A 21380-nucleotide genomic window follows, 5' to 3' on the forward strand; every position below is an offset into this window, starting at 1 on the left:
CAAGAGCTGGAAATAAGAGAATTTTTTTCTAATATATTAACAGACTAAAGGACGATTTACCACCGAATATTCATGAAAATACAGTTGAATTATAATTAGCTACCCATCCCTTGAGTTAAATGGCTAATGTTATAAAAACAATGCGACATTTCAGTTCTTTACCAGGTTGTATCTCGATCTAACATAATCATCCCACTAGCTTTATTTTCATCCCGGTAGAGATGTCAAAGCCACCACTTCCAACTCGGGGTTTGCTTCACGGATGGCAAGGATAATGCAATGAAATAGACTAAAAGATAGGCAATTATTTTGGTAAAATTTCCCACGAATTGCGATTAGCAGCAGCCCATGCGCAATGATGGTTCCGCCCAACGGATCCTTCAAAGTTACCTTGAAGCTCCCTCCTTGGTAACTGCTCAACGATCATTTGAATAAAAAACAGCAAAATGTGAATATTAAGAATAAAGGTTTCTTTAATCTTGATGGGATGGCTTTTGAAATATTTTTGCTCAATTCAGAGCTCTCTGCTGGAAACAAAATCCACCATGACAACACTAGAACCTCAGAATTATGCAAGATAAAAATACCCTGCCCATTATAGCTCTTACGAGTATGATAAATGGGATCCTGGAGCTGGACTTTGATTTAATCGGCTGCCGCTAAAAGGACCGAGAAATGCCATGAGAAATGGTGGCTAGAACTTCAGAATTGCGACTATAGGTAATTCCAATACAAATGACAAGCTCCTGACCGATTAGTAGTGTTCAACTAATGTGGGTGAACTTCAGGTAGGAGAGCGATAACAACACGACATCACAGTGTAGTTCAACTGCATGGTCTTAAGTCTTTACCAGTTTCTGTTTACATTATCGAAGAGACCTCGTATATCAAAATATCTTTACATCAACAACGTCGCATTCGAGAACTATGCAAAGAACGTGGGGTAAATTTTCGAAAACTGCACAGCCGTTACTGTAAAATTTCGAAGACTACAGAAAAGTGATCTTTGCAAAAATCCATAACCTGAATTGATCTCACGGAAGATGTCTTCAAGATAGCGATGGGTAGAATTATCAGATTTTGCAGCTATGATCTGGATTTGTGGAAATTCAACACTGCCTTCCTTCAAACAACTTCTTTTGCTCACTCGTACACAATTCAGATAGCTGGCCTCTGTTTCCACTTTTCGAGATCGTTTACTGGTATACAATGCGTGCTTCCAAAGGTTTGTTCTATAGTTCATATGCCATATATCCAGTGAAATTTTTCAGGTCTTCGATGATCAGCATGAATGACGTTTCGGACCCTTTGTTTTTAAAATAGAATTGATCTACGTGAAAAACATACGACAGCCGCAAGGCGCTTTCGGTGGACCCTGGTAAGTCTCGACAGTCAATGACAATAAGAGTACCGGAATACACATTTTCCAATTTTACGAGTTTATGAAAGTTGAATAGCAGCACTGTTGGAATTTGCTAATGGTGCTGTATCTTGAAGTTTTTTATAATTTATCCAATAATTTTAATATATTGATGTTTTATTTCTTTTCTGCATTCCTCCCTTCTATAACCCATTTCAGATGTTAACGTTATCATCAATTTCAACTGAACCCTGAGGAACAATAGATTACAATGCTTCTTCGTAAGGAACCAGTTTGTATCCCGTTCGCATGTGGCTTTGCAGTTCCCAAATGCTCGGAATTCGATAACTTTATTTTATTTCCGGACTTCTTCATATTTCCGGCCTAAGTCAGTATGTACGAATTATACAGCTGGAAAAAATGCCCTGGAAACCTAGGTTATGCAGGGACGTACGGATTATAGAGAAAAAATGCCATGCAGACCTAAGTTGAGCAGAAATGAACTGAACGACCTTGAATGGTAGGTCTGGTTGGTGTTAATGCCGTGAATTTTCGAAATACTCCTGTCGTTCAGATTAATAAGAGACTGTCGATCAGCATATAAATTCCAAGACCTATTAGAATACAGCTAGTTTTCTTTCCTTTGAGTCGGATGAGAACCATCTGGAATGTACTTTGAAACATACAAGAATACATTTGCGGTTGATGTATTAGAGTATTTTGGTTGGATAAAATTTCAAGAATGTGCAGATAGATCGAGTTCAACCAGTTGGATAGAAACAGGTGACTCGGAAAGAGATTCGAAAGAATCTGCGTTAGTGGATGAGGTGGAAAAGGGCAAGTATAGCGATCCGTTTCTGGTCGAGTTCAGAGGTGCGACCGATCCAGAGCATCCGCATAACTGGTCTACTATCAAGCGATTTGTCGTTGTCTTTAATGTGATGGTACTTACGTGCGTCACGTATATGGGGACTTCGTTCTACACGCCAGGACAAGATTTAATTGAAAAAGAATTTCATGTGGGACATGTAGTTGGCACACTTAACCTCTCTTTGTATATTTTGGGATTTGGACTTGGGCCGCTGATATTTGGACCACTTTCTGAATTCGTTGCATTTGGGCGTCAAAGGCTTTTCATCGTGACTCTATTTCTGTTTGCTATGCTACAGATAGGATGTGCTCTGGTAAGGAATATTGCGGGATTAGTGATCCTTAGATTCCTTGCTGGTATATTTTGTTCTCCATCATTAGCCAATGGAGCTGCCGCTGTTGGGGATGTTGTCAGACCGAGACACGTTCCTGTAGTACTTGGGTTATGGGCAATTGGTGCATTAGTAGGACCATCTACAGGACCTCTACTTGGTTCGTCTATGGTTGTTGCGAAGAATTGGAGATTTATGTTTTGGCTGTTGATGTGGATAAGCTCAGCGACACTTGTTTTAATGGTTTTCACTTATCCTGAAACCAATGAAGATAGTATTTTGTACCGCAGGTGCCAAAGGATAAGGAGACTCACGGGTGATAATAGGTATTATACGGTCAAGTCTAGGGAAGAAGAGAAATTGAACTGGAAGGATATCTGCATAACTACACTGTACAGGCCCTTTGAGATGATTATTAAGGAACCCATTGTGATAGCATTGAACGTGTACCATGCAGTCGAGTATGGTGTGTTTTATTTGTTTTTTGAAGCCTTTCCCATAGTATTTGGTGATGTATACCATTTCACGAGGGTTGAGTTGGGTGTGTCCTACATGGGATTTTGTGTTGGTTGTATTACAGCTTATGGTGTTGCAATGGTTTTCTCCTGTTGGTATGCAGCTAAAAAAATGTCTAATAACACGTTTACGCCGGAAACACATTTGGTGTTGATGATTTGGGTGTGTTGGACGCTTCCTCTTTCGCTTTTTCTATTTGGTTGGGCAGCTTCAGTTCACTGGATTTTACCGATGATTTCAGAGGTAATATTCATTATTGGTCAATTCAATATTTTCCAATCCGTCTTTTCCTACATGGCTATCTCTTATCCCAAGTACATGGCTTCGGCATTTGCTGGAAATAATCTATGTCGATCGGGATTTGCATGTGCATTCCCTCTCTTTGGGAAGGCTATGTATAATAATTTGGCCATTGATGGGTATCCTGTGGGTTGGGGATCGTCAATTGTTGGTTTTTGTTGTCTAGCGCTTTCGTTAGTGCCGTTTGTATTGTACAGATATGGTGCATACTTGCGGAGTAAATCAAGGTTTGCTGGATGAGTGTGTGTTGATAATCAAGTGGATTCTTTTTACTGACTAAACGATGGAGGCGAAAATGATTTTACTATTGCGTTCCGCGCTGAATTGGTACTAGCCTACATTTTGAAGATCTGGCGTTCAATAGGGCACCAAATAATCCAGAAAGGGTTTACTAATAACCATGTACGTATATAATGACTTCTAATGGACACCCCACATCTTCATTTATTATCGGAAGAGTACATAAAGGATCAGCAGGCTAGTTCCAAAGAGTTATAATTTGGGCAAAGATATGTCTTTACCTATCATTGGAGTTCGCTTTTGAACAAGTCCGGGGCTTTTACGGTATTGTGGTTGCTAGATCACTTGAGACTAGATCACGAAATAATACCCTACAGGAGGGACGCAGGTTTTCGTGCTCTCGAGGAATTGAAGAAGCTCCATCCTTTGGGTAGATCACCATTGCTTGAATCGGAAGATAGACAAACAGCTAAAAAGAAAATTCTGCTCGAGTCAGAATACATTTTCCAGTACGTCTTGAAGCACTTTGACAAGACTGACTCCTTGGATAAGGAAGACAACGATAAGTCCGAGGAGAGCCAGTGGTATTTGTACTACGTTGAGGGCTCCTTGTAATACCCTCTTCTAATTAAACTGCTACCTTCTTGGCCAAAATGCTTTGGTTCAGTTCCGTTTTCTCTTTTCTCTAGAAAGTAGCTGAAAACATTGGAGAGAAATACTCTACAGGTGAGTTAAGGAATCAACTAAAATTTATTGAAAACCGAATCACTAAAAAGGATGGTTATTTGGTCAGTGGCAAGCAGAGTGTCGCTGATATTTTGTTGCCATTCCAGCTCGAATTGGCCTTTTCCCGCTGGATTTCCGATCTCAAGCAGCATCTGGCTATAGAGAGATGGTTCAAGGACCTCAAGGTTTCGGATTCTTATACGATTTTGAAGAGAATAGCTGAGGCTAACGATGAGGAGTTTGATAAACTTTAGGTGAGGCTGGGGGGGGCAGATAAATTACACAAGCGATTTGTTAGTCTCTCCACCCCCTGGATTCGTTGTATATGGCTGTTGAGAGGTTTTTATCGTGACTATTTTTTTATTTGCTATATTAAAAATACGTCTGAAACGTACTTAGTGGTTTCAATCTGGAAATGTTGGATACCTTCTCTTTTGATTTTTCTATTTGAATCTTGCTAGTATTAAAGGAGGTGATTCGCTGTGCAACCAATTATGCTAATCATGGAGATATGTATTCAGTTGTGATGACCGAAGGGTTAATTCAATGAAATTCTTTGGCGGTTATGATAAAAGTATTCTATTATGGAAGGGGGAAGAGAATTTTTATCTCCAGAACGGTTGATTCCATCCGCCATGTTTCGAGAAGTGCAAGTAGATTTCTTGCGAAAGATAGCGTAGATAACACCGAGAGGGTATTAATGGTATGAAGTGGAGTTTCTAGAGGAGTAAGCAGGATGCTCAGGAAGTTTGAAGAGGTCGAGTTAAAGGAAGAGGTATGCGACAAGTGTACTGAAAGGCTGCGTGTGAGCTTTTGAGTTTTCCGAGGACACAGAAAATCAATGAGCTGGTGACGATCAGTTGATGGAGTTTTCTGAACGCTTCTTGAGGATCAAAGCCGTCCAGACTTTCTATAAAGGAAAAACGCTGAGGTACAATTTGCATTTATTGATGAAGCTCAGGAAAACTAAAAGGAATTTCTTGAAGCTGTGTTGTCTCATGGACATCCTTATCTGAGTCTGAAGAGTGGGTTCATTCTCAAACCCCTTTGTTAAAATTTCAGTTTAATACTTCGGAAATTACTACTGGACCGGTATCTATCCTAACTGAGCGTTCACTAGTTTGTGGATAATCTAGCACAAGAGATGGTGGTACGTAACCTTTTTACTTGAAAATTAATTGGTCGCTGGGTGTTTCATTTTTTACATTTAGTTCGCTAACCGATGCTTTGGCTTCAACTAAAAGATCTATCAAATGCTTTGGGAAGAAATGTAACAAATACTTGGCAGATACGAACAGAACTTTTGTTCCTCCGTTTAAGTAATGTATATATTTGAAACACTATGAAATATTGATGATTTAATTGGATTGAAAATAGCAATTCACCAGGTTTCTAGATTAGGACTAAGTGTACAATATTAGTGGGAATCCTGGTTCGATTATGTATGATGAAGAAATAGAATCTTGAGGTCAAAGAAGGTTGGATAGAACAGCGTGAAATAGCATAGGGTAATAAAGCTACGTAAATGAATATATTAAGCAGTCTTTGAAAGAGTATCATGGCTTGTGAATATGATGAATTTTTATGAGTACTACAGTAGCTTCCATTGCCTCTCAGATATTCACTTCTAGAACAGTGACATTTAAAGAAGGTGCTGTTAACATGCCCAAAATGTCATTCAGTTAGGTTGAATATGCTAGATACAAGAAATAATGAAAACGTCTGTACCTGTAAAATTAAAATATCAGAATAAAATATGTACTTGTTCAATGTAAGAGACAGGGAAGGAGACATTGATGAAGTAGCCCAATCTTGTCCCGTCTATAGTGATCAAAGGACGTATTCCTATGTGCGAAATATAGGTTGGGTATTGGCGACATAGTACTCCAAAGAGAGTTTTTCCTAAAAGGTTATGGTTATGTGTAGTTTGGAGTTAGGAATAGCATAAAATGGAAAGGATGAAGTGGGTGAATTGTAAGCTCTAAGGTGTATGTTCACACTTAATCCATCAAATGAATTTGCAATATACTATATTTTAACTGCACAGCTTTGCTCTATTACTGATCAATGTTGTGGAGAACTGTCTTCATTGTTTACCTAGTTCCAAGCCTTGAATATGTTTTGTGTTTGTGCCGCCCATACCAGCACCACAGATTACACATATTGCTCAATTGATAAAACTTAGACACCGTATGAGCCAAACCACTATGATGTCAGTCCAAGTCATAGTGGTATTAATTGCCGACCGTATTGGTAGCTGACTCACCTTTACACCACGAGAACCACAAGCAAAATAAACATTATCCGGAAATTTATTGTATTTTCAAAAAAAAAAAAAAAAAAAAATTACTCGAAGTAAAGAAGGTTCGTATTTTATCTCCCTCTCCACGTTTTGAGAAGTGATTGATTATTTCAAATTGGGCCTTCTGTAGGTTACTTACCCTAAGTAGGTTCTTTAGATAAACTAGAAGATGTCTCAGGGCAATACCTAACTCTCGTCTAAACCATGATGGTGCCACAAATCGCTGAATTCAAACCCCTGTCACTTACATGTGGTGCAAAAAGAGTACATCCTGAAATAGATGTGTTGGGATGTTAACATATTAAAAAAATTAAAGTCAAGAATATTTGTTGAAGAAAATACAAAAAACTCAAAGATCAATATAATCAGACGCTTTCCAAATAAAGAAACAACTACAGAATAGTCAAAGAACTCCCATTTTTCTGTTTGCTAATAGCGTATTATATGGATATTCTTCGACATGTGTTCGTCCTCTTTGACTTCCACAAAATAAACTGTCAGAGTGTCGTATGCACAAGGCCGTAATAGCTGTACTTGTTTGAAATACGTGGTACCAATACTTCTGTGATGAAAATTATTAACTGCTATTATCAGGTCGGAAATGTTCCAGTATAGTAACTCCTACGAATTCCCTGCTCGAGCGCTGCTCGAAAGGGAAGGTTGATGAGGATAAATTCTTTAAATATCCTACATAACAGCGAGATTTACTAATGAAGGAATTGCTTTATTCAATGCATTGTCTTTGATTCTAGGCAAATTTTTTCTAGAAGCGCGAGACGTTCCGAAAACGGAAAGTGTACTAATAACAGATTTAAGGGATTGTCTTTGTTTCTCAACAACGGTTTTCTAGAAACACACGACGTTCCGAAAACGGAAATGATTACTAGCAACAGATTTACGGTATTGTCTTTGTTTCTCGACAACGGTTTTCTAGAAACACGAGACATTCCGAAAGCAGAAAAGCTTAATAGTTACGAATTTATGGGATTGCCTTTGATTCTAGACAACGGTTGTCTTTTAGAAAGCGGAAAGGTGGTGGGCTTTTATCTCCTCATGAGAATTTATGCGTCATAGTACATGATTGGAGATGTTTACATGGTTCTAATTGTAATCTTTTAATTTGCTCGCGGTTCCTTTTGTAACAATGAAATCCAGAAGAAGACCTCTTCTAATCTATGAGCGATCAATTTGTTTATTGCACAACATCTTTCTCAATACCATGATGAAAGTTTTTGAATTTCCTATAAAAGATGCCAAAAGATGGTTCGAAGTTTTGAAAACTCTCGGTTGCATTTAGAACATCATAATATTCCTCTCAACCAAACAAGAAGGACCAGATTTTATTTTTGAAAAATGCTTAACCGTCTGCTCTTGTGTATGTTAGGGGTTGCCTTTGCGGCCTCTGATAACACCTACGAATCTCATTCTCTCTCATACCATAGTAATTCAGGTGCCGCTTCAAAGTACGATCATCGTACATCATCAACTATGTCGTGGGTCAAGAATATGTCCACGTCCTCAGTCCCTTCTAGTTTTACGACTTCAGTACTACACAATTCTACTTCCTCAATGCCCTCTAGTTTTACTTCATTAGTTCCATCTAGTCACAGATCTCGGGCTCCATACAACTCTACGTCCGCAGTTCCATCTAGTCACAGATCTCGGGTACCATACAATTCTACGTCCGCAGTTCCATCTAGTCACAGATCTCGGGTTCCATACAATTCTACGTCCGCAGTTCCATCCAGTCACAGATCTCGGGTACCATACAATTCCACGTCCTTGGTGCCACATAGCTCTGAGCCCTCTGTGCCATCAGTCTCCCATGCTGTGAGCACTAAGAATATATCCTTGAAATCGACGACAGTAGTGACTGTTTGTACAACTACCTCTGGAACTTCCCAATGCCATACAACAGCACTTTCCACCGAATTGGCCCCAACACACACTTCAACTTCAGAACATCCCAGCGTTACTCCGTCCTCTGAGCATACCTCCAGCATCACCATAACTGAAACTATCAGTAGCAGTCATGAAGCTACATCACACAGTGAAGAGGCACCCAGCAGTACAACTGAAGAGTCAATTACGTCTGTGACTTCTTCGGTGCCAGGTGTTTCGCACACTTCTACCCACACTTTAACTGAAGTCGAATCCTCTGCCGTAACAGAAACCGAAAAAATTGAGACAACCGCATATGTAACTTTCAGTTGTGAGGCCAACTCCTGTACATCTGAGCAGTCAGTGACATCTGAGGCTTCTTCAGTACCAGGTGTCTCGCACACTTCTACTCAATCTGAAACTGAAGTTGCATCGTCCGCCATAAGAGAGACAGAAGCACCCAGCAGTACACCTGAGGCTTCTTCAGTACCAGGTGTCTCGCACACTTCCACCCACTCTGAAACTGAAGTTGCATCATCCGCCGTAAGAGAGACAGAAGCACCCAGCAGTACACCTGAGGCTTCTTCAGTGCCAGGTGTCTCGCACACTTCCACCCACTCTGAAACTGAAGTTGCATCATCCGCCGTAAGAGAGTCTGAAGCACCCAGTAGTACACCTGAAGAGTCAATTACTTCTGAGGCTTCCTCAGTGCAAGCTGTTTCGCACACTTCCACCCACACTCTAACTGAAATTGAATCATCCGCCGTAACAGAGACTGAAAGATCTGAGACAACCGCATTTGTTACTTCCATCTGTGAGGCAGAATCCTGTACGTCAAACCAAACTAGTGTTTCAGCAACCCTGCAACAACTTTCAAGTCAGTCGGAAAGCAGGCCTTCTACCTTACATTCGTCTTTCTCCACTGAGTCCGGATCTACTCATATCCAAGCAAGTCCTTCCTTATCAATTTTTGAGGCCTCTGCTCCTCGTGTGAAATCATCATTCACAGTTCTTTTATTGATCTTCTCCTGGTTTTTGTGATGCTTTTGATTTTGTTTTCCTTTAATTAAACACCAAGTTCCCCTTTACTTTTTTATTTTTTTTGTGATTTTCAATTTCATTCTGTGTTACCATCATTCAAACAATTCCGTTCGTCAACTTGGGGCTTGGGGACTTTTGCCATACTTGCTAAGTAAGCTAAAGAATTCTTTCTATTCTATAATAAATAAATATTTGTATTGTGTTCGTTTTATCAAAAATTAAACTTTTTTATTTATTGGACAGTGGTACGTACCATATTATACCATATTATACCATCTTATACTATACTATATTATATTATATTACATCTTATCTTATCTTATCTTATCGTTTAATCCCACGTTTTGCATGTCAACACATTGTTCGAAAAGATGAAAATCATACCAGACGGTACTAGGAAGATGTGCGTATGAAGTGAGTATGCATATGAAAGTTTCACTGCTTAGACCATTAGTTGAAGATAAATAATTTGGTGATCTGAGATGGCACTGCCAAGTAAAGAAATAACTAAGGGCTATAAATGGCATCAGCGAGAACATCGCTTTATAGAAGAGTGAATGCGACTATTTTTGATCAAGCTTAGAATGCCAAAAGATGACCTTATTATACTCCCAAATTTTTTTTTCGAAGCAAAGTCTTGATATGTTGGCATGAGAAAAGAGTAATGTATTCACCAGTGGAATGCATTGCACTTGTAAAAGTCTTCTTTATAAAACGAGGAAATCTTAAGCTTCAGAAGCATGGCTTTAGCTCAAGAAATACAATAACAACATGAGTCACGAGTCCAGATTGGAAGTACTGATGGGATACTTATCTAGGAGTCTTTACAAGTTGACGTTGCATACATTCGACAAGAGTACTTTCCCAGTTATTCCTTAATCTTTTTAAAAAAGATTTAATAAATCTTTAGACTCAAGCTACAAATTTTCTACCCTAAGCTTTGTTGTAGTAGCGTATAGCGCACTAGTTTTCATGACTGAGAGGACCTTCAATTCGAATTTGAACAATCGGAGCCCCTGATTATGAATTGAGTTGCGAACATTTATCTCTGAACAATCGCGCACTCTCACGGATCTTCAGGTCTCATCCCGCTGAAGAGCAGCCAAGGAAGAAAAAATAAAGATAAGAAGTGCTAGTGCAGTTGATAATATTAGCCCGAAACACTCTGCAAATGAACATGATAATAATAAGGCACACATGAGTGTATATACAGACATATATATATATATATATATATAAATATAAATGCATATATCATGCAAGGGATATATGTGCCTTAAGCAAAGGGTTCACAACAATACAGTTTTAAAGGAGTAAAGATAAATGTTGATAAGCAGAAAATAAAAGTTCTCCACTCTGTGTTAGTCAGTCCAGCTGCCATTGGTAGTTTAAACGATGTGGAAGGGATAGAGAAGAACCCTCGAAGTAAAACTGGTTGCAGAAAATTTTGAGTAAGGTGAACGTGCTACACGAAGGAGATCTAATATTAGTGTTAAGGAACCCAGATCTACCTCCAATAAAATAAAACGAGAACATATAGAGGTTTTAATCATTATTCATCTATTGGTGGTTACCAGATTTTGCAGTTGTGCCCTATTCCACAGGATCTGTATTGCTTGTATCACAGCCAAACATCAAGCAATTTATAGGAACCTTCATTAGCTCTAAGGTTCTGATTACGCTTTTTACCATTTTAAATTCTAATCTGGGTATCAAATACCACTTCGGCTACACTTTGAACCAAACAAAGGTATGTGGAGTCTACGGATCCATTGGTATTATTGCGAGGGCCCATCCCTCTATTGTGCTATATGGTTATCAAACACAACTTAGTGGGCTTTGCTTCAATATGATATTTAGCGCTTTCGGAAAAATCATTGGAACATAAAAAACACTTTCTCAGAATCCGTTCCAATGACAAAGAAGTATCGCGTAGGATTCGGGTGCTTCCAACTGATATAAATGACATTAATTAGCGTAAAATTTCGCAAAAATAGATATCTCAAGCGTTGTTAGTTGCTTTATGACACTATTCACTACCACTTATTGTATCACTGTTTTGTTTGATCGGTATATTTAACTCTGTCAAATAGTCTCGGTTTTATCCTTTGATGAAAACATCAATTTGGACCCCTCGGGGAAGAACTCCAAATTCAGTGTAACGATCATAAACTTGTACCAAACCTTTGTTAGCAGCTACACAATTTTCATCATGATTTATCTGCGATTTAAAAATTCTAACACTAAGTGTATTTGTGTAAACAGGGAGATACTATAAATCTGCTGGTGTTGCACTAAATTTATACCCAGGTTTAACTTGACCTGCCTATGCCTTTCGGTGAGATTCAGTGAGGATTAAGTGCTCTTACAGAACGAATGACGAGAAAGGGAATATTACTGAAGAGGAAATAGTAACCGCGTTTATATCTTACACAAAGAACTTTCGGCGGCACATGAGTCAGGAACACCTGGGGATCTCGGAGGATAATGACAAAAATATTTTCATCGGAACTCTTTGGGATTAGCTTTTTCTTCAGGATAAATATCTCAGCATCCCGAGGTTTAACATTTGTAGGTACGACAAAACTACTGGACACAACCGGATTCGAACCGATGACCTTCTCCTTGCAAGGGAGACGCGCTACCAACTGCGCCATGTGCCCATATAATAACTGAAAAACTTTTGTTGAAAATTAGCTCCACGTATGCAGTTATCGAATCAAAGATGTAATGATACGAGGTTCTTTTACTTGTTAAAACATATAGATTGTTACCTAAGATTACTATTACTTCGTTGTTGATCTCTGTTTTTTCTTTTTCTTTTTCTTTTTCTGTTGAACTATATTCTCGAACTTGGTTAGGTCTAAGATCTCCTTATATATTATTATCATCTTAGATGCTGTAACACTTAATGATTCTGGATTCTTGTACGAAGTTCTTAGCTATATGTACGTTATGGCTTTCCTCCAATCATCTTTGGTTTATGGGTATATTATTGATTGTTTCCGATAGTTTTTGTCTATCGTATGTTTCCGATTAACATTGAATAGTCTTGGTTCACATGTCATGTGAATTCATGACAAAGGATGTATTAAACCACCGTCCAATTACTTATAAAAATAAAGTATACTTTAGACTATATCACCAATAGTTGATTAGGTTGTCTAAAAGGACCGGTTCTTTTCATTAAGCTACATCTCAAATATTTATTGGATTGAAGACTCTCATTATATATTATTATTATCGTAAGTGACGCAAAAACACATTAATTAAAAATATTCTTATCACTAGCTCAAGGTCACATACCATGTAGTTTCACAAAAAGAAATATCTTCTCGTCCATTTATAGTTGTTTCAGAAAAACTCCAGTTTTCCTTAGGTCTTCAAGTTTCTGAAATTGTACAGCTTCCAGGAATTTTCTTTTCCGCTAATACTGTTTCCCCACGAAGAAAGTAATACTGGTTCCATCATCCCAAATCAAAGATATGAGCAAATGGTTTTTCCTGCATAACAATCCTTTAAATGCACATTTTCTGAACCAGAGGGAAAAAGAGATTGCCATTGAACGTATTAGAGGAAATTTCCAAGGAATCGGATCGCGTAAGTGGAAATGGTCCCAAGTCCGTGAGGCATTCATTGATCCACGCACCTATTTGTACGTTATTTTCTCCCTTCTGATGAACATTCCTAATGGCGGTGTGACATCTTTTGGCAATATTATTATCAAGTCTTTTGGGTTCCAGAATCAAAGATCTCTTCTACTCTCCATGCCAGGTGGTGCAGTGGACCTTGTGTTCAAGCTAACCATGCCCTGGTTATCAGATAAAATGATTGACAGATCGTTCCCGGCCATGATAGCCATTGCTTTCCCTATGGTTGGGGGAATCATGATGAGTACGATCGATGTGCATGATAAGTCTCCATTACTTGTGGGCTACTATTTCATAAGTGCAGCCGGTGCTTCCTGGGGGCTTGTTATGTCTATGATCGCCTGTAACACAGTTGGGTCTACGAAAAAGTCCGTTGTGAACGGTTTGCAGATTTTAGCTTACGCTGCAGGTAACTGGATCGGGCCACAAACATTCAGGTCTTCCGAAGCACCAGTATATCCTACGGGTAAGAAATTGGTCGCCATTTTCTATGGCCTGTCTTTATTCACCCTGCTTCTTATCAGATTGGTTAATATAATCGAGAACCGTCGTCGCGATAAGCTAGAAGCAGAGGGCAACCTCCCAGAGGAACCCGAAAATTCAGAATTTTTGGATCTTACAGACTTCCAACAACTTCAAATGAGATATGTGCTTTGAGTTAATTTTAATTTTTTTTAAGTGAATATTCTTTTATGTATGAACACCAATGGTAATATTATTTTTATAATATATGTTTATTGTTTCGCAGTAAGAAGAGAATGATTACGGAGCTCCATTGCTTGGCTGGTGGACGGGAAGGCGCTCCATCCCGAACATTACTGTCAGCATACTTCTACTAGGGTCGAGCGTCTATCTTTATGGCAACTCGCGTACTACGCTCTTCCAGTATAAAACCATTTTTATTTTGTATTGAAGCTTGTATCACTAAAAGTATCATACGAACATACCATTGTGGTCTCGAACACAGGAATGAGTGGGAAAGCGAAGGTACTAAAATTTCCTCCTATTCGGTATGCTGAAGATGCATGGTCAAAACTGTCCGAGATAGCTGAAATTGTGCCCGTTACGATCAATTCAAGGGAAGAATTCATCAAGAAATTACATGGAGAGTACTCCGATATTGTGGCGATTGGTAGAGGCTATTTGCTGGAAAGCAGGTTGGGCTCTTTGACAGGGAGCTAATTTCACACTTTCCTGATTCATTGAAGTATATCGCTCATCAAGGTGCTGGATACGACCAAATAGATGCAAAGGCATTGTCTGAAAGAGGTATTCAGTTGGCAAATGCGCCAGGTGTCGTTGATGGTGCAACTGCTGACACAGCTCTATTTCTTATTCTAGGTGCCATGAGGAACTTCAATTATGGAAGAAGAAATCTAGTGCAAGGCAGATGGCCAACAGGCGGATTCGCCGCAGGCGCCCCTCCAGGTATAACACCGAAGAATAAAACGCTGGGAATCATTGGTATGGGAGGTGTCGGGCGAGCAACCTACGAAAGGGTTAAACCTCTAGGATTTGAAAAGATCAAGTACTACAACAGATCACGCCTACCAAAAGAGCTAGAACAGGAGACAATCTATGTCACCTTGGAAGAACTTCTCAAGACAAGTGATGTAATTTCACTACATTGCCCGCTGAACGAAAGCACTCGTCATTTACTAAATGATAGACAGATGCAGCTTATGAAAGATGGTGTTATCGTTGTCAACACTGCTCGTGGTGCTGTTATAGATGAGAGAGCCCTGATAAAGAATTTGAAAAGCGGAAAAATTGCAAGCGCTGGATTGGACGTTTTCGAACAGGAACCATCAATCCCTGAAGAGCTCCTCAATCTCCCAAATGTATTGAGTTTGCCTCATATGGGAACACAGGCGGTACAAACCATAAAGGAAATGGAGGAGTGTGTGGTGGAAAACATATACCTGGGTATTACCACTGGAAGGGTTCGGAATATTGTTTATGAACTGAGAAATTTAGTGGAATAAAAAATAAAAGAGTATTCTTGGGGTTTATACATTGTAACTCGGTTCATTTTCTTAATCTTTTCGAGGAATTAATGCTCGAAAAATGATTTGCAGTTTATTTACTTTAGCACCGATGTAGTATTTTTTCTTAATCTATTTATCCCATCTCAAAATTCAAGCTTCATATTCTCGTTCGCATCATTAAATCTTATCTCACAAGCAAGCTGATCAAGATCGAAATGGTCGCGGAGTCCCTCACCAGTGACAAAAGAATAATTCAGATAATAATGCAATTGATTTTTTCTTTTACATAAACGCATTACTATAGCCAAATATTCTCCGCCATTAGTTTTTTTACCTAGGTTTGTTGCATTTGCACCTTTCCCATATCTATTTCCATTGTTCTGTCTCCAATAGCATCATTGACGTGGTATTGGAAGCCAATATGCAATTAGATATTCAGGAAGAATATGAAATTTGAGTATTCACGTTAAAAACGATCAGGTAACTCATTCGCATAGTAAGGAGAGTCACCCATTGAAAATGTATATGCAGCGCCGCTTTTTGTGTGACTGTCCTCCGTTTACTGGAAATTTGTCATCGACACCGTTAAGTTAGAGTCGAAAACATAGCAAACCATATAAAAGGTATAAGACACTCAAGGTGCTCTCGAACTTCAAGTCGAAGAGAATATCAGGACACGTCTCTCCATGGACACATTTTTATAAAATATGTCTCCACGAATTCCTCGAACAGACGTGCTAAAAACAGTTCGGGCTTTATCGTTTCTCGATCTCGCATTACCATTTACGATAATTCTATCTATAATCTTTGGTGTGGTCATTTCAGTGTATGTCCCATCCTCCCGTGGCACATTTGACCCGACTAATCATGCCAGTTTTGTTGGAGTTTCGATACCTTTAACGGTGGGGATGATTATAATGATGATACCGCCGATTTGTAAAGTTTCCTGGGAGTCCATTCATAAGTATATGGTTTTACGTTACGTTAGGAAACAAATTTTCATATCTCTTGTTTTGAACTGGATATTTGGACCTCTGATCATGACGGCCTTGGCATGGATGGTTTTGTTTAAGTTCGAAGAATATCGTCAGGGTATCATTATGATTGGCATAGCAAGATGCATAGCTATGGTGCTAATATGGAATCAAATTGCCGGAGGAGATAATGATCTTTGCGTTATTTTAGTGGTTATCAACTCTTTTCTACAGATAGTTCTTTATGCCCCATTACAGATACTGTACTGTTATGTTATATCAAATGACCGGCTTGTTGTCTCTGATGGCAAGATGTATGAGGAGGCCGCCAAATCTGTCGGGGTATTTCTCGGTATTCCTTTAGGGATCGGAATTTCTATTCGTTTGATATTTATATTCACCATGGGCAAGGAGAAATACGAGAGGAACGTTTTGAAATTCATTTCTCCTTGGGCAATGATTGGTTTTCATTATACCTTACTTGTAATCTTCATTAGCAGAGGCTACGATTTTATTCATCAAATCGGACAAGCGGTATTGTGCTTTGTTCCTTTGATACTTTATTTTCTGATTACTTGGTTTATGACATTCGGAATAATGAGGCTATTATCTCGGAGAACGGCACTCGAGAAAGAATGTCCTTGCGATCAAGAAGTACTTATAAAGAAAAAGATCTGGGGGAAGAGAACCTGTGCCGCCAGTTATCCAATAACCATGACACAATGCTTTACCATGGCTTCCAACAACTTTGAATTATCATTGGCAGTTGCGATTTCAATGTACGGCAATAATAGCAAGCAGGCAATTGCAGCAACATTTGGACCTTTGTTGGAAGTCCCAGTTTTGCTAGTCTTGGCAATTTTTTCTAAACTTTTTAGAAACCTCTTCATCTGGGAAACAGAAAATGATCTACCCCATGATGATATATAATTGGAAACTCTGAGGTGCTATCTGTCAAGGAATTATTTATGTCTCTTCGAATAATCAGACGGAATTGATGAAATGGTTACGGACACTGACTAAGCGCAGAAACAATTAGTGTCAGGCAGAGAATAATGGCGTAAAATCTCGGAGAGATAAGAATTTTCTTGGCTTCCATCGAGAATTCAGTTAGCTTTTATAACATACATTCTCATCGCACAGTGATCAAGAGAGACTTCCGCCGCCATGTTCGCCAGCATGATCCCAGGTAACATTCTCAGAGATGATACCGGTTGCAGCGAACAAAATCAAAAAACACAGGCAATCTTCCAGTGTGATATCGATGATGTAGAACACTGTTCTTTCCAGAAAAAAATTCCTATTTTCCATTAATCAGAAATGAACCAACAGCTGGTATACTCATGGAAACCGGTGTTGTTGGAGAACGTTCCCTAAGCTTAGGTGAAGGAGATGCTATGACTTTTATTTCACGAGACGGTGGTGCTTCTTGGGAGGTGGCTTTTGAATTTCCTGTGTATGCAGCATTTTTGGATTTTGGGAACATTATCGTCGCTATACCGGAGCCTTCCTCTCCAAAGGGCTCGTCATTGAAGAAGTTCTTTTACTCTTTGGATCAGGGAAATAATTGGAGGGAATATCACCTCGATGAACCTACACATGCATTTGATATCGTACTTGATGGCTGGGGTATAAACGCTGTGATAGGCTTTGGTAAAGAAAAAGACAAGCAAACTACTGAATATACCTTTTACACAATAGACTTTTCAGAAGTGTTTGGAGGAAGTACCTGTACCGATAGAGATTGGGAACCATGGTATTTGTCTGATGGCAAGTGCTTTAATGGTGTCAAGTACAGTTTAACAGAAGGAAAGCGGATGCTCAATGTTTGATGAGGAAAACATTTGAAGAGCTAACACTAAATGAGGAGAGTTGTGAGCCTAAAGACATCTAGAGTAATATTTAGTTGTTTTTGAGAAGTTTTTGTCGCCAGTTTTTCGATTCTTAATGTGTTGTTTGGTCGTTACTGAGGGTAAATGGACGTCAATCTGGGGCTGGCTATCAAATAAACTCTCTTCAGGTAGCTAACGAGGCACTTCTGCACACACAAGAATTTCTTAAGTAAACATGGAATTCTTAATTCTCAATTCTAAATGTCAATTCTATTTTCCCAACCGTTGGCTTTAGAGATTATCTTTAGCCAAGAAAAGGGGTGCAATCTGAGTTGAAAGTACCACCCGGAGAAGTACCACCCGGAGAAGTTTAGTACTTTGAGGGACCATCAGCACAGCACTTGTGATACTATCATATTTTAAATCATTATAGACTGCTACTTTCAGATTGTGCTTGAGGAATACAAAGCTTTACTAATTGGTATCGCCCTATGCATCTGCTTTTATAATTTCAACAATTTCTTTCAGCTCGCAGTATTCCGAAGGACCATTACCAACGGATAGAGGCTCAAAGCAGGTCTTGTAACAGTTTAAGCAACGTTTACCGTCCAGAAATCTACGCTTAGAATGACTGCTATTTTCCTCACCAGCTAGATATTCATTCATATGTCTGGCTACTTGATCCCATTTATCCAGTTCCTTTCTAGGGCTGACTTTTGTTATTATCGACAAAAATTTGATTGCTTGCATTGTACCCATCTCTGGATACAGAAGGCGATAGCGATAGTGGTAGAATACCAAGAACAGATACTGCCAGTATATGGAAAAAATCAAAGCCTTAAATGATTTTTGGCTAAATGTTGTTACAATTTCTAACAGAGACTGAACTTGAAAGAAACAAACGATGAATCCCACGAGCAAATATCTTGAGTCAAAGGAGAACTTGCCTCTGTAGGTGTCTCTGGGTAATTTGGAATTTAAAACGGGTTCTGACAAACTGTTTTTCAATGATACTTCAAAATCCTCTTTTATTTATTGCATATAACACCTTGCTGATTGAATCTTGTCCGCATCAGTAATACTGTTAAATTTTCCTTGGTGATATGGCTTTGAAACATTAGCCCTGAATACAACTTGAGCATGTTGACCATCGAAAAAAAAGTATGGTGTATTCCAGATATGTTCTTGGTAAAAGGAAAGGTTTAATTTACTTGCAATTTCGTCCCATTTCTCGAAATCAGGTTGAGGATTCAATTCTGGCACTTGTCGAACCAACACTGTTGTATTGGGATACATTTTCGAATATTGTAACCATGCAAAGGGAAGTAGAACTGAAAATTCTAGGACTAAAGTGGCAAGCATGACACCCGTAGGCTCATTTTTATTTATTAAATTACTCCCATATATTGATACCCACCCAACAACAAGGCATAAACATGAGATCACCTGGGGAAAGCGATGCTTGGATATTTCATAAAGGAACCATGTGAATGCATTTTTGAAGAGGTCCTTGGGTAATACAGGCTTTTGAGATTCTTTATCGAATTCCATGTTTGTTCTTGTTTAAACTCCTTTGTTGTATGTAGTGAGTAGTTTCCTGAGTTGCTATGAGAGACGAGAACAGATTTTTATCGTCATCGGAGCGACGTGACGAAAATTGCAGAAAAACGGATTACTGATAACAATCGATAACAATGGATGCAAGTCCGAGCAAAGTTCATGCTACCTATACATATACACCTTTCTGATGTCCTTCTCGCTTGAAAGTGGAAATATTTAAGAAAGAGATATTCCAGGGAGAAAAGGTGATGCAAAAGTGACATAAGGTGCCAACACACCAGACATAAGGCAATCTTTCAGAGTTCTGATTAGAGATTCAAAATTGATTTTTGAACTACCTGTCTACCGCTTTCGTATATATACGTTATCATTTTGACACTTCGAGTTTCTCCTGCCTGAAATTGTCCCGCGGGGAGGGAACAATCAAGGGGGGAGCAATCCGGAGTGAAAAGACATAAAAGGCGGTAATTCAGACACAAACTGACATTCGCAACAGCAATGGTGTATTTAACCAACAAGACAATATGAGTATGATAAGTGACGAGAGTGAAATGGATTTAGAAAAGTGTGTACAGACGTATGAAGAGGAGGAGATAGAATTGCCAGCAGACAGTTCTGTTGGACAGTTGACATACTTCCTTGCCCCATATTTTTTCGAGAAAAAATGGATATCCGACATTATCGCTTCTCTTTTAGGTGCATTTTTGTCACCATCGATTGTACGGTTGCCTTACTTTATTCTGCGAGACTTTTATCAATATCCATACGAACTGAAACTTTTAGACGTATTGTCTCCCTTATGGATGATCATTCATTACTTTCTATGCTTTACGTTTTCTTTTTGGAACTTCATCGACAATAGGAAAAAGGTTAAGATTGAGCAAAAAGTGCTCCAACAATTATTGAAGGAAGTGGCTGAAATGGACCTGACCGGGGATCCAGTAGCTTGGCAAAGAATTGCATCTAGAGTTAACCACTTTTCTGAAGAGGGGGGACATCATTATCCTCTTTTTTACAGTGAGGAGCATTGTATGCGCTTTTTTGTGAGAGAAATCGTAACTCCAATAGAATGTCAGACGTACGACATCAGGTGTTATCAAGAAGGAAGTACGGTAGTAAATTTTTGGAAAAATCCACCAAATAAAGCGCTAACTGAGAGAGCACTTGCGAATTATAACAAGTGCGTTGAAAGTTTTGGTAAATTATCACATACGGCAGAAAAAGATGAATTTAGAGATGGTATTTTCGAGAAGTTTCATAGTATCTTCAACACCTCATTGTTTTACTTGGTGATAATAGAGCTAGGATCCTTTATGATTATGATGTTGACCTTCATTATATCGATGATTTCTTGCGCCATTTTTAATTCATTCGCTACCCCTCATTAGTATGTTTTCCATAGGAGATAAACAGCACATTAAAAGGCAGTCTAAATACTTGTGTAACAGGAGAAACTTACACTGGTGGTAATTAATTTTCGAAAAGCGGGCAACAGCAGCTCTTATAGAGTTTGAGTTAAAGGAACTACTGTTAAAAAGTTTCCTGTTCTCGTAGGTGACCAATTCGATAGGTGAAGGGTTGAGTAAGGTAAGAAGAATACGAGTTGTGATTGTTCAATTGAAGGTTAAAATTGACAAAATCCTGATATTTAAAACTAATATTTATGGCACCTCATCGAAGCAGAATGACTTGAAATGATAAGTTTTTAGGCTCCAATAATATATTGGTACCTTTCTCAGAAGTTGCAGACCATATAAAGTGGAAAAAAACGAAGTTATGGTTGCAAACAGGAAAATTGACAGAAACAC

The 21380-nt window shown here is 38.8% G+C and overlaps 6 protein-coding genes and 1 non-coding gene across 7 annotated transcripts; 6 read left to right on the plus strand and 1 right to left on the minus strand.

Moving 5' to 3' along the window:
* Nucleotides 1-2028: 2028 nt before the first annotated feature.
* On the plus strand, nucleotides 2029-3618 carry ZYRO0B16808g (MFS transporter; the record flags this gene model as incomplete). Its single annotated transcript, XM_002495618.1, has 1 exon — nucleotides 2029-3618. One exon carries the CDS (start codon nucleotides 2029-2031, stop codon nucleotides 3616-3618), a length of 1590 nt encoding a protein of 529 aa, XP_002495663.1.
* A 4381-nt stretch (nucleotides 3619-7999) lies between these two features.
* Nucleotides 8000-9568, plus strand: ZYRO0B16852g (uncharacterized protein; the record flags this gene model as incomplete). Its single annotated transcript, XM_002495619.1, has 1 exon — nucleotides 8000-9568. The coding sequence occupies one exon, from the start codon at nucleotides 8000-8002 to the stop codon at nucleotides 9566-9568; it is 1569 nt and encodes a 522-aa protein (XP_002495664.1).
* A 2590-nt stretch (nucleotides 9569-12158) lies between these two features.
* Nucleotides 12159-12231, minus strand: ZYRO0B16874r. Its single transcript has one exon. It is a non-coding gene; the product is annotated as a tRNA-Ala (tRNA).
* Nucleotides 12232-13053: 822 nt separating this feature from the next.
* Nucleotides 13054-13875, plus strand: ZYRO0B16896g (uncharacterized protein; the record flags this gene model as incomplete). The annotated part of the gene is made up of 1 exon (XM_002495620.1): nucleotides 13054-13875. One exon carries the CDS (start codon nucleotides 13054-13056, stop codon nucleotides 13873-13875), a length of 822 nt encoding a protein of 273 aa, XP_002495665.1.
* A 2038-nt stretch (nucleotides 13876-15913) lies between these two features.
* On the plus strand, nucleotides 15914-17110 carry ARR3 (Arr3p; the record flags this gene model as incomplete). The annotated part of the gene is made up of 1 exon (XM_002495621.1): nucleotides 15914-17110. One exon carries the CDS (start codon nucleotides 15914-15916, stop codon nucleotides 17108-17110), a length of 1197 nt encoding a protein of 398 aa, XP_002495666.1.
* Nucleotides 17111-17523: 413 nt separating this feature from the next.
* ZYRO0B16962g (uncharacterized protein) lies at nucleotides 17524-18012 on the plus strand (the record flags this gene model as incomplete). The annotated part of the gene is made up of 1 exon (XM_002495622.1): nucleotides 17524-18012. One exon carries the CDS (start codon nucleotides 17524-17526, stop codon nucleotides 18010-18012), a length of 489 nt encoding a protein of 162 aa, XP_002495667.1.
* A 2084-nt stretch (nucleotides 18013-20096) lies between these two features.
* On the plus strand, nucleotides 20097-20960 carry ZYRO0B17006g (uncharacterized protein; the record flags this gene model as incomplete). Its single annotated transcript, XM_002495623.1, has 1 exon — nucleotides 20097-20960. One exon carries the CDS (start codon nucleotides 20097-20099, stop codon nucleotides 20958-20960), a length of 864 nt encoding a protein of 287 aa, XP_002495668.1.
* Between the last annotated feature and the right edge of the window lie 420 nt (nucleotides 20961-21380).

Source organism: Zygosaccharomyces rouxii (assembly GCF_000026365.1).
Source record: "Zygosaccharomyces rouxii strain CBS732 chromosome B complete sequence".
Classification (NCBI taxonomy): Eukaryota; Fungi; Ascomycota; class Saccharomycetes; order Saccharomycetales; family Saccharomycetaceae; genus Zygosaccharomyces; species Zygosaccharomyces rouxii.